At 42.8% G+C, this 17,549-nt stretch overlaps 1 protein-coding gene across 1 annotated transcript in view; it reads left to right on the top strand.

Moving 5' to 3' along the window:
- Positions 1-11,722, top strand: part of RPRD1B (regulation of nuclear pre-mRNA domain containing 1B) — a 28,823-nt gene extending 17,101 nt beyond the window's left edge. Inside the window, exon 7 of the mRNA XM_049816859.1 lies at positions 9,162-11,722. Within this exon, the coding sequence (XP_049672816.1) occupies positions 9,162-9,311 (150 nt within the window). The 3' untranslated portion in view covers positions 9,312-11,722. The remainder of the gene's footprint in view (positions 1-9,161) is intronic.
- Positions 11,723-17,549: the final 5,827 nt, after the last annotated feature.

The following is a 17,549-nucleotide window of genomic DNA, read 5'->3' as shown; positions in this document are numbered from 1 at the left end:
TATCTGGGGCTGGAGTGGGGGGAGATTGTGGTAATATGATTGTAGTCTAAAAGTGCTTAGAAGGAGAAGGTAGATTTCCTTTAATTCTGGCAATCAGCTGCAGAACAAAATCAGCTGGACCAAAGCTGATGCTGAACAGCCTATAACAAGGCATGTATTTTTAAAGGTAAGTACTCCTTAGGTTAACTTAGTGAAAGGTACGGTGGATTCTGTCGTTCAACATCTGAACACTGAATTTCCTTTTAAACAGTGCTTCATCTCAGTCAGAAGTTGTGGGCCTGTACTACAGCTGCTGTATGATCTTCCATGGCCTGGGTTGGATCAGAGGTTGGCCTAGACTTCCATATAATAGGTGTCAGGAAATAAAATCTATTTTCAGACTGGCATAGAAATAAGAACTGCTGTTTCTATAAGAGTGAGATAAGATGTCTTCATATCTCACATGAGTACTTAACTTCCATTTAAAGTTCTTGTGTTATTTTTGGCTATTGCTGCTCCTGTTACAATTACTGAGTACAATCAGCTGGGGAGGGTTTTTGTCCTTCAGCACCTGTGTCTGCAGAACTTCAAGGGGAAGGATTGTCTTTTGAAGTCAGTGTACTCTTCCTGAATGCATGGCAGACAAGTAGAAAAGTGAAAGGGAGAGGTACCCAGGAGAACATTTCCATGTTGGTGTACCAGGTGACTCAAGTGAAGTCAACTAAATAGGCAGGACTAGAAGAATGCTAGAAAATGGCAACTTGTATGGAAGTTTTATGGGTATCAAAAGTAACTACTGACAATAGAAAATTCAGAGTAAGAGGGGAGGGGGGGTATTTTAATCTAATGGGGAGAAGGTGGGGGGGAATATAGAGGAGAATGTGCATTCAGAGTTTTTACTTTGGCTTGCAGTCAGTGATGCTGAGTTCTTCCCCATGCCCTCCAAATATCTCTGTACCTGCATTTGTAAAAGGGGACATGAGGAACATGCTGTACTATATATATATACACTGTATATACTATAGTGTGTACGTGGAGGTATGTGTGTATACATATGAATATATCTGTGTGTTTGTATGTGTGCATATATATATCTATAAATATAAAGAACATATATTGTACTTAAGATCTGGTTTAGGGAAATTTTTCTGATTGTTGACTGCACCTGAAAAATCGTGACTTAGAATCCTGCTGAGAGCTGTGAGAGCTTTCAGATGTTGGTGGGTTTTAATATTCGTGGCTTCAAGGCACTTTTAATAAGGTGTTAAAGCTGTGCCCATATGAATTTGCAAACCCTCTTTGATAATGCATCTCTGAAGGATGAAGTACAACCTCACTTGACGTTGTCTGGACTGCCTGGCACTACACATTTTCTTGAAGTAAGATTTAGTTCAGCGGGTTAATATGCAATTTATTGCTGTGTTGCTTCCACTGCTTAGGTTTTTGTTGCATGTCACTGGCATGCCTTTGTGGCTGCTGCTTTCCTGTCAGACAAGAAGTCTTGGGTTGTGGTATATCCATTTCAGTGGTTTAGCCAGGGAACAAGAGATGAAGATTTAGTTTTTCTGCCAGGAAACAACAGTGTCGGTGTTTTACATGCATGCAAGTAGTGGAAGATAGCTGGGGGAACTAGGCAGCGGAGGGAGGTCTCCTGCTCTACACCCTGGGCAGGCCGAGAAGATCCTGAACAGGAGCACCCAGGCACAGAGTGTCATGCTCAGGTCTATAAAACTGAACTGCTAATTAACATGGCAAAAAGTGACTAACCGTACATCAGTATTTCCAGCTGTGAGCCAGTCATGCCTTTGGGTGTGGGACGAGAACGAAGGCTGTTCCATAGCGATACAATAAACTAACATTGTGGTGAACCTGGTTCTGTTGTGTGGTGTATGGCTCGAGGCAGCAGCTGTGTTTCTTTGCACAATGCAAAGGTATAATTTCTTCACTTTGTAGGTACTTGCAGACATTCATAATTATAGTAGTAGTACTGCAAATGAAATCATGCTAAAAAAATAAAAGCAAATAAAAATCATCCAATATTAATATATAATGTTTTTATGCATTTTACTGAAGTGAACCAGTATATAACTACTCTTTTGCCTAGCAATCAAAAGGATTAAGGTGCTTGGAGAGGTGAATATGTAGCTTTTTGTTTGTGCCCTAAATGTTGATTTTTGCTGTGAACATAATTTGTGGCCCCCCCCATGTTTATTGTAGGAAGGATATGTTGCAAATGAAGCCAGGTTTTGTTGCCATCACATACTGACAGCCAGGGCCAATTCTGAGAGAGCTTTTAAACGTTGCGAAGGCCAGTAGATGAAGAGGAGGCATCTCCAGCAGCTGGAGGAATGCTCTACAGAGGCCTCTGCTGACTCTTCCATTGGACAACTTGAAGTTGTCCTAAGCAAAGAGTAAAGCAAGGAGACAAGTTACGGTTTCAGAGCATGTAATTGTGCCAAGAGCAGAAATACCATTTCTGGTGTGATGAATGATGGTGCAAAAGAAAGAAGCCTTGTCAAATTTAAGAGTAAGACTGTGAACAAATTTAAGGCATGAAAATGAGCTGTAGCTCTGTAAGGAAACACATCATTCAAGCTCCGATTCCTGGACTGCATCTTTCAGATGTGTTGTATAAAAACCTCAGGTGGTTTGTTTAGTGCTTCTGCAAAATAAGGAAAACTGGCTTTACCACTAGCATTTGTTTTCGCTTTGCTTTTGAGGTGGGTTCTGCTGCACTGAACTTATGAAATGGAAGATGTTTCCTTCTCCGTTATCTGACTTCTTGGAGGGGCAAATTGACTGTGTGACTGTTAAGAACCCCTCAAGGCATTTGCCATGCTGACTGCAGTGCTGCTTTTGAGTTTTGCCAGGTACTGGAGAATGTTCTGTCCCCTTGGCCCTAAAACACACACTTCTGGAATCGGGAGGTCAGGACACAGATAATGCATTGTGCAGCTGTAGGTACTGCTACACTCTTCTCTGCAGGTTTGTGGCTGCTTTGCCAGGAGGCCGTTTCAATGCAGCGCTGGGCTTGCACTGGTTAGCCCTGCAAAGGAGGAGAGGCAGGGCAGCCTTGCTGCCAGGCTAGTGCAGCTGCCTGACTGCACCAGAGCAGGTGCAGGTCATTTTCAAGGTGGCATGGGTGTCCTAGTCCAGCAAGTGTCCAGACAAACTATTTCAGAGGACTTTGGGTTCTGGATCAGGCCTTAAATGTGTCTAATCTCTCACTTGTGTTCTGTTGAATTTGCATGAAAATGAGCAAGTTTACGGATAATTCATGGGTTTTTTTCTGGCTCTTTTCTCTCTTGATTTTTGTGTGAATGTTTGTCAGCTGCCTTCTTTTGACCAAGACTACTTTTATTTCTAGAACTGTAGAGTTTCTTTACAGGGCAAATTCATGTCTGTTTTGCAGACAGACTCTTTCAAATTTGCTTTCTGTGAGGTTTGGGTGGTTATAACTGATGTGGAGAAAGCAGTTAGCCCTCCACTCCACCAATTAGTAATTCTGCTTGGCACACTGACCAATGCCTTCCATTGTCATGTGGAGAAGATTGATTTATGCTTATACAGTAGAAAATACAGGCTAGAATACGGTTTTAAAACTGGGTGTATTCAAACGGGACACTTGAGAGAATGTGAAAGGAGGTGGGTTTGAAGGCAGGAGAAAAGTGCTGGTATACTTGGTACACTTTACATTGGAGAAGGGGAATTTTGAACTGCTTTTGAAAAGGCTGGGAGGAATAGCTTGGCAGGAGGTGGAATGAACATATATGTAGCATGCAAACTGGGCATCTTCTGCACGGAGTTGTTCTTGAGCATGAAACTGAAATCAAACGATAGGCTTTTTTAAAAGTTATCTAACAAATTATCCATGCTAAAAAAACCCCAAAATGTTGGGTTGTCCTCTAGGTGTATATATACTGGAAATACTGATTAGTAATAATCCATGCTTTCTTAGATAATAAAGAACAACCTTGGGGGATGATCCCAAAACCAACCAACAAAAAAAACCCTTACTGTTCTAATTTTGGTGTGCTGTGTCTAAATGTTCTGTCAGGATGTAAGATGAAGGCTGTTTGCATACTCCTTGAGCAGAAACGTGACTCTCCTTGCTTTAGAAAGCTTTTAATTTGTGCTCATTTTCTCCCAACACACTTCAGATTGGTCATTTCTTATAAATACATGGTCATTGTGACATTCTAATATGTTTTAATGAGTATGTTTTAAAAGTACTTTACATAGGTTGTGGCAAGTGGCAAAAGCTAAGGAATACCTAATCAACCTACTATGTTAGTGTTGTATATTTAATGTTTTTAAATAGAAGTTTTACACAACCATATAAACGTGTTACTGTCAAACACCTCACTTCGCTACGAACTCTTTTCAGATTTCTGTTGAGTCTCTGGTGCATTTTTTTCCCTGACTTCTGTGGTCTTTTGCTTTCATACATCTGGCTCAAGCTACGGCATATCAAAACTGAGACTGACTGGCTGCTCTTCCTATTTACTTTCTAAATTCTTATTAAGGATTAACTAGATGTTTTTCAGTAGATGCAATTGCTGTGATGACTTAACAGTATGTTACTGCTTGACCCAGCACAGGAATGGAAGTGTCCAGTGCAAAGTCTAAGCTAAAATAAAATTAAGTCCGTGCTGGGTAATTCAACAAGGTGAACCAAGTCATGCAGCAGTCCTCAGAATTGTTTTCCTGTCATGTCAATTACAGTCAGTTTTAGAATGTTCAAGCAAAGCTTCTTTTGAATGAAACGCTTCCATCAGATTTGTTCAGCGGTGTTTAATTCTGATTTTGCATTTGTTGCAAGGGCTAAGTATCTAATTCACTTGGCCACTGTGGATGTAGAATGCCTCATACTAAAAGGGAATGTTGATTAGCAAAAGCATTTGTGTGGCACAGCGCCAGTTTTTTCTGTGTCATCCTGAAACTCCTGCTTACAGCAAAGATCTCATTATTTTGTCTAAAAAAAGCAAATAGCATCCAAATACTATTAATCTTAATGAAAGCTTACAATGCAGTGAGGCAATTAGCTAGGCGCATGGAGTACAAACTAAGATCTGAGAAAGCAGAGATTTCTTTTAAGTGTACTTCATATTTTTTTCAATTTTATAGAATGGAGGGACCTTATGCAAAAATCTGCAAGATGCAGTTTCAGAGCATGTCATGGGCTACATGAAAAACATGGTTTCCCATAAAATCTGTTTCCAGAGTCCTACTTTGCAGGATATGGCCACAACTCAGTTTGTGAAAAAAAAAAAAAGCCCTTGAGCATGGAAGGGGGTTACATACCTCTGCTTATGCATATTCCTGAGTGGAGCTGAGGTGTATTCCTGAATAGTACAAGTGGCAAATACAAATAAAGGTGTCTTGCACTTCATACAAAGGATTACGTCTCCCTGGTAGGCGTTTCTTCCATGTTGCAGTAGGACTTCAGAATTCTCTGCTTCTGAGAGCAGCTGCCCAGAAGTGATGGGCTGCCTCCAGGCTCTGTCTTTGATACCCTGTCTTTAGATCATTGCCTTGTTCTCTGTGTGGTGTGCCTGCCAGGTGCTTCAGGGCAGTCAGCACTCCCTGACCCGGCTTTGGCATCCAGTCTCTCAAGTCCTTTACAGCTCTGCCACAAATCAGCACAATGTTTCGGTACCAGAGCAGATGGAAAGTGTTAAGCATGCAGAAGACAGTTCTCTAATGTAGTCTGTATTGTGTATCAAAACTGTCCAACAAGTATTCATCTCTTCTAGGAAATCTTGGTTCCTGGATTATTCCTTTAGAACATCGTTTCCATTCCTGAATTTAGTGATGTTTTTCTGAGCCAGAGTTTTTAATGGTTTTGGGGCTGTTGCTGCCTTTTCTGTATTGGGTATACTCTCTCTCTCTCATAGGATTTAGGCCTCACTGCTTTAACAAAAACTTCTGTGTGGACTAGTTAATGCCTGCATTAACCTACTAGTAAGGTAGGAATTACTTAGAATTGAATTGATGTGATTCTCAAGGTGACTTGATTTTTTTTGGTCATCATATATGTACAAAAGTCTGTTCAAATTGAGAAGGTATTTCTGATAGCTTAGTATTCCATGTAGCTCTCAGTGTAAAGTATCCCTAAAAATGAGGTTATATTAAGAGCAATCATTTCCTAACCATTTGAAGCTGTTAATTGTAAATCTGGGAATAGGTTGCTGCTGTTACTGTGTAGAATTGCTTCTAAGTCTGTATGTTTGCCATAGCATAAAAACCAGAACAGAAGTATGGTTTGCATTCTTCATTTGTTGGCATGTTTTCTCAGAGCTGGGCTATCAAACAAGGCATTGGAAAGATTGCCACTCCCCTAAATAGTTCTATCAGTAAAGAAATATTGTTTGGATCTAATACAGTTGTAATAGTCACACAAATCATCTTCAGCTAAAAAAACCAGTGTCCTAGACCTAATTGTCCACTAGAAGTAGCATATCCTGGTCCTCTTGTCAGTTTTGCCCCAAGTGGCAGGACATTAGTCTTCACGTTGAGGTAGACATTGTGTTGTACCTGTTTTTACAGAATTCTCATGCGTGGATCTTGGCAATTCAAGCAGTATTTGAGGTATTTTCTTGGCTTATGCTGGGAATTTGCACCTTCTACCCATTTATCAGACTTGGAGGACTTGCCAGCTGCCTTGTGCTTCTTTATTTCTTTCCTATCTTTAGTAAGAATTACTACAGCAAAAAACCCCCACCTGCCGATACTCGACAGTTTGGCGTTCTTGAGAAAGCACTGCCCTTTCTTTCCTGGTTTGATATCCATCACTCCCTGACAATGTCCTGAATTACGATTATTATTTTTTTTTAAGACAGTCTTCTGGGAGTGACAAAAAGCAGTATCTGAATCTAGCCTCTTCCACCTTATATCTGTAAGCATTTGCAATACAATAATATAATAAATATTTTTGCTGTCTATCCCATGTGTGCAGGAGCTGGTGTTCTGCTGTCTCCCTGCCTCATGCTATTTGTGACGTGCCAGCTTTGAGCACAGCACTCCATTTACCATCTCTCTCTTTCCCCAGTGTTGGCTTCCATGTTATCTTGGAGAACTACGCAAAGTGTTGGAATGCAGTACTTCCATGGCTCTCCTCGCTATCTGCTTTTGTTCTGTATTCATGCTTAAAAATCTGGGGTGTTTTCCTGTTTTTGTTCTGTCTTCATAATGTGACTTTCTTGACTTGTTTCCCTATTTAAGTATTTCCCAAAATGGTATGACTAGGGATGTGGGGTGCATTCTTATTTTTATTCTGATTCTTTGTCTTCCATTAAAACAAAACAGAGCCTCGCAATCCTGAATTAATGGGTGCACCTTCTCCTGAGTTTTTTGTTGTTGTTCTCCTCTAGGCTTGAGAACAATACGCTTTTGTTTATGAAGGTGGTAGAGCTTTGTTTGAACTTGATTATTTCAGTATATATCCTATGTACATTAGCAGAAGTGTTTGGTTATGATGGTATGTTAACTCACTGAGCCTCATAAAAGGTTTTAAGTTTGAAATAGTCTGTTAAAGGACATTCTTATCTGGTGCTGGCAGGAAATTTATGGAATGTATTTATATTGCCATTCCAGGCGTAGGGGTATTCCGAGTTGTTGCAATTGACTGCTGCTCTTGCTATTCTAATTCAAAGTAATGGAACACAGAGTGTAAACTCATTGCTTGTAACCCCATAGAAATTGCTGTGCTTTGATATTTGGAGAAAGTGAAGAGAATTTCCATCACTGAGAAGGTTAGAAAGACTGGATTAAAGTTGTAACTCTTCAGAAAGATGTTTTGATTAAATGTGTGCCTAGTTTTATTTGATCTTCAAAGATAAACTTCTGTTCTTTGGTAAACTGTTCTCTTTGCCAAGTAATTAAGAAATGAAAAGTAAGTTAATATTACAACTGGCTGTATGGAAGCCTATTCTGTGTATGATTTTTCTTTAAGCTCATTGTTTTCTGCATTCTGGAGATGCCACAAAAAATATGCCATATGTAGTTAGGTAAAGACTGGTGCATTCCAAAAGATCTGATGTGATACTGGTTTTTTATTACTTAAATAGCTGTCTTCTGTGACTTACATAAATGTTTAGAATCACAAAACTTTGAAAACTAAATAAACATCAATCTTTATTTGAGCGTCTCTATTAGATAACTTGGATATATGTTGGTCTGCTCTTAAACAGCCTCTAAACATAATTTAACAAGGTGTGGTTCGTTCTTTCATTTCCAGGGTCCAAACTCTTCCTCTCGCTTCTCAGTATGAAATACTAGTCACTGTTATCTGGTGTCTCTTAGATTGTGGAGATTTCTGAAGATGGATAGGTATTTCCCACTGGAATTTTAATGCTCAATCCAGACTTCATTTGTGGAAAAACTACTTGCAAGTTTCCCCTTCAGGGTTTTTTAACTTACTGTTTTTCTCCCTTTGTAATAAAACTCTTGAAAACTTTAGTTTCTGTATTTTGCTCAGTTTCAATCGAGTGTGGATGTATCTTTCTCAGGTTTACATTTTAGTGATCATACACATACTTCTGTGTTGTTTGCTAACGTGCAGGTCTTGTGGTACAGCTGCTGTTGTTGCTGAGATGAGTTGTCTAACAACTCCTAGAGGAGACCCTATTGCACAACCAAAACTTGTTTTTGATTTAATGACTTGAAGGGGAAAAATTGGATTATCTAAATATTTGAAATTGATCAAGCTTGACAAAAAAAATTGTGAGCATTTTAGCAGCACAGTAGTAGCTCTGGTGTGCCTCAGCCTGCTGCCTTTGTCAGTAGAGGTGTGCCTGAGGAACGCTCTGTCAGTGTTCTCCTCCGGCACCGGGTGGAAGTCAGGGGCCTGTGGAAGAATACAAGAATAGAGCAACTATGTAATGACACATCTCTCAAATACTCTACCAGGCCCCAGTGGGTATGGGTTTGGGGGCATTTTACACAGCTTCTGTTAAAGTGACGCAGGGCAGGATTAGTGGTTTAGGGATGCCAAAGCCTGTGGACAGGCTGTGAATTTGGGTGCAGATGACAGGGTCTGCAGTCATGCCAGCAGTTGCTCAGAGAACCAGTGGCTTGCCACCTTCTCTCAGAATCCTCACCTGGAAAATACTCCTGGCTTAACTAAAAGCACTGTTAGTTAACCTGTGCTTAATCTTCGTTCTCTTGTCTCTTTCCCTCAGGAATATAAACAGAAGCTTGCTCGGGTAACCCAGGTCCGCAAGGAGCTGAAATCCCACATCCAGAGCCTTCCAGATCTGTCACTGCTGCCCAATGTCACAGGAGGTCTGGCACCTCTGCCGTCTGCTGGTGACCTGTTTTCAACAGACTAGAACAAATGGTGTCCCCCAGTTTCCATTATTACCAGCAGAAGTAAGAAGACTCTGGTGTTGACTGGAAATCCAGTCTTCCAAGATCAACAGTAGGAAGGAACTTGCAGACCCTGCTTTCAACCTCTTGGCTGCTCATGCTCACCCTCTCTCTTGTGTACATGGGCTCACGTTGAGGGGAGGAAGAAGAGCGAGTCTTTGTGAGCTCTAAAGGGAGTGGGGATAGTCCATATAGGCAAACTTTTCTCATATTTTTCCGTACTCTTTAGTTGCTGTTTGCTCTTAGCACTTGTTACCCCCAACAAAAGTCATGAGAATCATGTACATACATACCTGGAAAGTTTTCAAAGAAAGGTTGACCATATAACATTTTTCCCCTGTAAAAGCATTGTATTATTTCTGAATAAGTCTTGTCTGGTTTAGTTGGGTTTCTGAACCTCATCTCTGAGAGCAGTAGAGTGGCTGGTGGGCTTGGGGGGCGGGGGGGGGGGGGGGGGGGGTGGTGTACGCAGGTACTGTACCATGTCAGTGTAAGAAGGCATCTACTGAGCAGTGGTACAGAGAAATATTTTTCTTAAATCTACAGTTCCTCATACTGTTGTGGGACTGACATGAACATAGTTCCTATTTGGCATGTACATAAATTGAAACTCACCACAGGCAATAAAAATAAGCAGCTTTTCTTTGTGAATTAGACATAGCTTCATAATTTACACACTGCTGAGCGATGCAGAACTGGATATTACCTAAATGAGAGTGGAAGTAAATTTTGTTCTAGCTACCTTAGATTTATACCACATTTTTCCTCTTCATTATACAAAATTAGATGGTCACAGAAGCTTTGGTGTAACGAACTGAGAGGTTGGAGTGGTGTATTGCAACTGTTGATATCCCTGTGACAGGCACTGTCTGATCTACTCTCAGGATGGTTACGTTAAAAATACATTCTATAAATTCTCTCCATAGCTTTAGTGAAGATATTTGATGCACAGAAGTTAAATGTGGTATAAATATTTATTTATATAGAAAATAGACCCATATATATGCACATATCCTGTATGCACATGTATCATGTCCATGCATGTAGATATTAGAAGGATGTACTTAATTTTGTGTCACAGATTATTGTGAGTTGATTTTTATAATCGGGAAAAGTAAAAAAAAAAAAAAAAAAGAGGCAGGAAAGAAGGCAAATTTAAGAAACTCTTAATTCCATTATTTTGCTAGCTAATGTTTTAGGTGCCATGGATGTAGTTACATTTCAGTTTGTGTGTTAGGTCTAACAAGCTGGACTGATCACTGAAAACCATTCCAATTTGGATAAAAATTCTGTTTAAATTTAGCACCTCTCACTATAAAACATTTTAAGTTTCTGGAAACACTTGATCTGATAACACAGGTTTTGTAACACAGAGGCTGAAATTAGTTGATGTGCTGTGTTTGTGCCTCCCTATAGTCTTAAGCTGCTGTTGTCAAAGACATGAGAGGAAACCTACCTACAGAAATGCAAAGCTTGTTCTGCGTCCTCATTAATTTATTTTAAAGGGTATTCAGTAGCCTATTCAGCATTCAGTTAAATAATACAGCATTTTTTGGTCATTAAGCTGTTAAAAAGCTCACGTCCTTTTCTTACTGAGGCTTCATTTTGTCCTTTTTTTAAAACTCCTTGCACCCTTACTGCCCAGCCAAGAAATCTGGTTTTTTTTCTCTTAGTTTACAGGAACTTTTCCAGTGGCAGAACTGTTCTTTCCATGAATTGGTTTGATTGTACAGCCTTTTATGGTCCAAACATTATTTAGATAAAGCACTGTATGTTCTCTCTGCTTTTGCCAAAAATGAAAAACAAAAAAACCCCCACCAAACCTCAAAAACTCAAACCAAAAGACTCATTTCTAGCCTGTCTCAGCTCATGGAGTTACCCTGAAGCTGTTTTAACTAATAATGATTTTGAACATTGACTGAATGTGTATCCATTATAGGACAGAAAAAGCTGTCTAAAAAAAAACCTGATGTAGACAAATGTGTTGACATCTCACGCTGTTTTGGGCAGATCTTCTGTGAGAGAGTTGTATGTTGGTTGTTTTTTTTGTTTGTTTGTTTTGTTTTAATTGAAATGTTTTGATTTTTTTTCCAAATATATGTGTGTGTTTTATTTTGCTTAATTTAAATGAAGTCTTGTGGTTTTTAATTTTATTTGTTTTACTTTTTGGGCAAAGGGCATCTGGTGAACTGGGTGACGTTCTCTCAAGGTTAAACAGATTTCCCCAAGGTGTGTCTTTTTTTAACAAAAGCTTAAATCTGTATATGAATTGATTTAGGAATTAATTTAGACATATAGGCTGCCATTTGTGACAGCAGTATATTCTGAAATGTCTCATAGATATCTATTTTTGAATAAAGAGGGTGTCGTTGAATAGTAGTGGTTTTACTGTTTTTTCCACAATGCAGGTGTTGCTCTGGCACACCATAGGTTTTGTTTTGGGGTTTTTGCCCTCTGAAGTCAGAGGCAGTGACTGCTGAATGGTCCTTATGTTAGAGTTTGTAGATGTAGACTATCATTTGAGTGTGTCCAAGTTATAGGCATGCTTCCTGACAGCTTATAAGCCAAATCAATATGCAAGATTCTTAGATGATTACTGCAACGAACAAAAATAAAATACGTTCCCCTGCACTAATGTCTGATTTGAGGGGCACAAGGTACAGAAGGCTACCTTCTTAATTCATAAATTAATTTAAGTTATATGGAGGACATGTAAATAATTACTCTTAAAAAAGTACAAAGAAACAAACAAAAGCCAAACCTGGAAGCCAGGAAACTGGCTTTCCTGTACAAGCATCAAGAGCTGCTGTTTCAGCAGGGTCTGTGACACTGTGTAATCAAAGCCTTTCTGCTTTAGAGGCAGGGGGTCTTCACATCTTACTGGGTGTTAATTCTCTTAATTCTCTTAGAGGTTTGGGGCGGGGAGGTTTAGGGGGTTCTTCACTCCAATTAACTACTCTGCAATGGTCTCTTTGGGCAAACTTAGTGATTGTTTCATATGCCTTGGAGAGTATCTGTAAAGCTGCTTACATTTTTATACCAATTGACAAATCTTCCATGAAAGAGACTATATTTAGTACTACTTTCATAAAAGGCTTGCAGAAGTTTGATATACAGTTTTCTGTGAGCAGGAGGGAGTCTGATGTAATTCCTTCCAGTGAAAAGCCACCTTTGTATCGTGTTTGTAGGAACTAGAGTGAGGTTTTCAAAGGCATAAAATGTGACTAGGTACTGGATGTCCTTTCTTGCCTTTGAGAATCTGGGGGTTTTTTTTGTCGATTTTGGGGGTTTGATATCTTTTTTTAAGAACTGGAACAAATGCCTGCAAAAATATTTGACTGTTAAGCAGCTTTCTATGCAGTTAACTACTTCAGTGCACTGGTGTATGTTCCCTTCACTCTTTGCTGTGAAGGGTATTGCTGTATAATGAACTAATGTTGGCTTATGTGTCGTAGAAGGCAAGAACTCGATCCTAGTTAACTAACACCCAAGTCTGTAAGGTCACAGGTTATAATGGCAATGACAAAGCAAGGCTGGCATAGCCTCAGAGCAGTGGAGTCTTTCTGTGGAGGTGGTGAGCAGTTGTGCTGCCAGGCGCCCAATGTCTCGTCCCAGAGCGAGATTGCTGTGGGCTTAGTCCAGTTATTGCCTCAGCCAAGTGTTGATACGTTCCCTTGTCAGTTCTAAACTTTATGTGCGTTTAAGATTAGATAGAAAAAGTATAAAATGCACCTCATGCCACCTGAAAAAAAAACCCCAACAACCTTGTAAAACATGTGAATGAAATGTCACCATAGATGCTGTGATGGTCTGGTAGTACAGTGAGACTGGGCCATGCGTTTGCCAGTGATTTCGCTTGCTTTTAAGGAATTGCCACAGGCACCTGCTATCTTTTTCCTGTTTGAACTTTGCTATGGTTTGTAAGGTTGGGGATCACCAAGTTTCCTAGGGCTAGTTGTATTTTGGAGATTTTGGGATAAAAAAGCAAGGAAAATGAGCCAGAAGAACTGGGAAGCTTGGGAAGCCTTGGAGGTTCAGCATTGCTGCGGTACAAAGATAAAGGTTTTTGCATTAGCACTAGAAGTATTGGGTTTGTACCACCTTAGAAAGTAAATTCTTGTCTCCATAGGCAAGTAATATGCAAGTGAAGTTTGAATCAGTGGTTTATAAAGCAGAAGGATAAAAATGTTCCTGTTAAAATATGGCGAGTAAAGAGTCTCAGACTGACAGCTTTGTGGTACAGGAAATGCCGGGGGTGGTTTCACAGCGCAGGAGGCTGTTTGATGGACGACGGGGAGGGTTGGGGGTGGAGGAAGCTGGCGCGGTTGAGCAGCACCTGATTTGGAAAGGAAGAATCAAAGTGTGAGGTTTTGTGTATCTGCAGGCTTAGATTTTGCAGCTTTATGCTTGCTGGGAGAGGGTCTAGGACGTGCCGGGGAGGGCCCCTGTGCTGGTCAACACGCTGAGCCCGTGGGGAGGCTTGGTGAGGTGTCCAGCTCAGGGCTTCTCTAGCAAGTCCAAGAAACAAATAAGCTTCTTTCAGGGATTATATTGTGAAAAGAAAGGTCTTGTGGAAAGAGGATTGAAAAGAAATGGGTGTGAATTACAACGTAAATGCCTTTGTGTCTTCTAGAGAGCAGCTGCAGCCTTTCCTTTCTCCTTCCTTCCTGTCTTTTTCCACTTGCAGGAATAGTGTGAAAAGTCTGCTGGAAGGCAACAGTAGGTGGAAAATGGTTTCTTTATTTGTATTTTCAGTAGAGGCTTCCCACAGCACCATTTAGCAAGAAGTTTAATAAAGGCTAATACCCTACCAAGCCTCCGCATATGCTAGAGCAGATGAAACTTCATAGTTATGCTGGTCCAGAATGCAGGAGGCTTTTAATGCAGGAGCCTGTGAGGCCCTGACAGAGGGGATCAGTGCTCCCGACTGTAAAATGCCCAGCGCAGGTAGACAGCACAGCAATGCGAAGGGTGGGAGACAAGGTGTGGAGGTGGGCTTCACCCACGGAGAGAGTGGCAGCACCGGGAATATCCCATGCTTGGCATCCCCTTGTTCTTGTTACTGAACTGCCCGGCTTCTGCTGTGCAAATCAATGAAGCAGCCGTTCCAGTGAGATGATGGGACATCTGCCACTCTAATTGCCACAGCAGATGACAATCATCTACTCTGCTGCAGTCATCAAATACGGTTTTTGAGGTATTTTGTGTGCTGTCCAGGCGATGGAGGCTGAGGTGTGTATTAATGTAGAACACCCAGTTGTGTTCTTCCTGCATCTGCCTCCTGTATTTTCTGGCACAGAGTTAACTATGAAACATTTTTCTTCACCTAAAACTGTAAGTGTCTTCACAGGTTTTCTGATGCTCTGGGGTGAGAGAAGCTTAATATTTGTCTTGGGAGATTGAGTAGCTTCAGATAGGTCTTTTGTTTTGATCAGCTGCACTGCCAGCAGCAGTGGGAAAAACACAGAATCTCCTCTCGGCTTCCCTTTGGCTGTGTTGCTGTGGCTGTTCGGGGGTTTGCAGAGGAACCTGGTGGTGAAGCGCTGCAGATACCCCTGCCCAGACGTGGCAGCAAGCCGCTGGGGCCGCTTCTCTTGCATCCCTCAGCAGGTAGGAAGCCAGCCAGGGAGGCTCCATGGGATCAGCCAGCGTGGGTTCCAGCAGTGCAGCCCTGGGAGGGAGATGTTTAAGTTAAACCAAGCACTTTGGGACAGAAGTACCCATCGAGCACACAGCAGCCTGAGGTGCAGGCGTTTTGCAGCCCCATCGAGCCTGGACCCTTGCAAGTGGTAGCAAAACATGCGTCTCAGGGTTTTCCTCCGCTCAGGGATTTGATGTGGTACTGCAGTCCGGCTGGCTCACTGTGGTCAAATGTGCTGCTGCTGTTGTAATGAGTCAGTGTGAGAACTAATAATAAATCATAAGCAGATTTAGGGTCTTGTTTTTTCTTTCTGGGAAGAGAGAAGTGGCTGACGGAAAGCACACCCATCTGCTGCAAGTGCCTGGCTGGCTCTCGCCAGTCTCCTTACTGGTTTGTCTGTGTAAGTCCAGCCCAGGGGACCTGCCCTGTGGAGCAGAGAAGAGCCGGGACCGAAACCACAGGCCTGGGCTGGTGGGCTGTTCCCTCCTGGGAGCTGCGTGAAGGGTTCAGACAGGCACAGAAAGACTGTTTGAGTTGTAACTCTACTTGATGGCCATGCTGAAAGAAGCATCTCTCTGTGGTGTCTCCTGTACCTCCCGTGGTCTTGGAAAAGGGGGATGGCTTCCCACAGGAGCTCTTGCTGACTGGGTTTTATTATGTGTTTTTCTCTGACTGCTTGCTGGTGCCTCAGGTGTCCCGTCAGTTCAGTGATTGTTAAAACATGTCTGAGTTTGAGAAGGAAGGAGAGCTTTGGAGAGGCAGTGGGATTTGAAAATCTCACAGAATCGCACTTGTGCACACTCTGATTTATGGTAGTTTGTTCTAGTCTCGATCCATCAATGAAGGTAAGTTAAAGGTCCTCAAGTCTAAAATGAGTTTACAGTCACTTCCTGGCAAGTCAGCATCTCTGGCAAGCTGAGATGTATTAATAACCTCTCCTCTACATGTAAACTGGCTCATGTTGCTTTGGCACCTGGGCTAATGCTGTATTACAAATTCTCCCATGCAATGGATGCTGTAAATATTTAATTTATAATTTATTACTTGCATGGCAACAGTGCCAGAAAGTCTCATGAATGTAGCACAGTACAGTGTTTGGGAAGCCAGGGATGCGTGCAGGGAAGCTGTTCCCAAGCTATGGCAGCCGACGGTGCCTGTTCTGCCCAGGAAAGGCCCCACAGCGGCTGCAGGACCGGTCACGCTGTTCTCGCAGTCCTTAAAGGATGACTAAGGAGGTATGTGGGGCAAACACTCGTGGGCTTGACGGAGGTGCCTTAAATAATTCCTTAGGCTCTGCAAACAGTCTGGAAGGGGTGGTGGTTGCTGGATAATGGGGGAGAAACCAGCCCTAAAGAGAGCCAAACCCCAGAGCCAAACTGTAAATGCAGCATTTGGAGTCTCTTATGAGCTTGTTTCTTGTCAAAGCAGCCTTGCTCTGCCAGGCCTCAGATGGATGGGAGTGACCTTCAGAAATAGCTGTGCTAATGGTTATTTTATCAGGACCCAGCTTCGAACCAGAGGAGCTGCCGGTTATTTTTAAACCAGGCATTGAGCAGCTTGAAGCCTGGCTCAGCAGAGCTGCGTGTAACAAATGCTCTTTAAAGTAAGGCTGTGCATCATCGTTGGCTCTGAGGAATGTTCCTGACAAGGGAAGGCAGCACTGGGTTCACGCTGTTAACTCCTTCAGGCACCGCAGCTCCTTGGTGGCTGGCTGTGCTCCTGGGACTTGTGTCTCAGGGGTTGATGCTGCCAGAGCTGGGGGCCGGCGTGGTCCCCACCGCTCGCCTTCCCGGCTGCAGGAGGAGGAGAGGGTCCCCATCCCCGTCTCTCCTGGAGCTCCTGTCCTGTTCGCACATGGCGGGATGGGCATTCTCAGCTTCCATCTCTCGGGAGAGCTGCTTATGGCAGCTCCTCAGCCCTCCCATGGGCCGGACCCTTCCTCTTCCCTCTGGCGTCCCCACTGCAGCCCCACGGTGGTCCCAGCTGCGTTCTCTGGTCGCATTTGAGAAAAGCGGGATGGAGAGATGTGGTGGTTAAACCTCCACAAGGTAAGGGGAGAAGGATCGCTCGGCCATCCTGGAGGGTTGTCTTGAAAGATTTTGGCAGCCAAATAACCCGCTGCCACGCACGAAGCCGGAGCCCGACAGTGCCCACCTCAGCCCCTCGGCTGGAGCAGAAGCCGAGGCTGCTGCCTGACCCCAGGGCCAGGATGGAGCATGGGCAGCTCCTGCCAGTCCTCCCAGGGGGCGAGCAGAGCCAGGGCACTGGGATGTCTGGCCGTGGACCCCCTGCCAGGCTCGCGAGGGGCGAGCAGCTGTGCCTAGAACTGCACATGGAGATTTTGTCTTTTCTTCCACAGAAAGGGAAGCTGGAGGACAGGTTGTCCTGGGTAGGAAATGCTCCCAGCTCCCCATCCAGCCCGGATCGCAGCCAGGACCGGAGACCCCGACAGCTGCCGGCAGTGTCGGGGTGACTGGGACCAGGCGGGTGTGAGCTCACTGAGTGGGGTCCCCTTGTGCTACAGACTGTCCCCCCATTTGGGCCAGTGGTGCCTGGGCTG

Source organism: Accipiter gentilis, chromosome 14 (genome assembly GCF_929443795.1).
Source record: "Accipiter gentilis chromosome 14, bAccGen1.1, whole genome shotgun sequence".
Classification (NCBI taxonomy): domain Eukaryota; kingdom Metazoa; phylum Chordata; class Aves; order Accipitriformes; family Accipitridae; genus Astur; species Astur gentilis.
The sequence above is the reverse complement of the archived record's forward strand: the minus strand, read 5'-3'. Positions and strand labels throughout refer to the sequence as shown.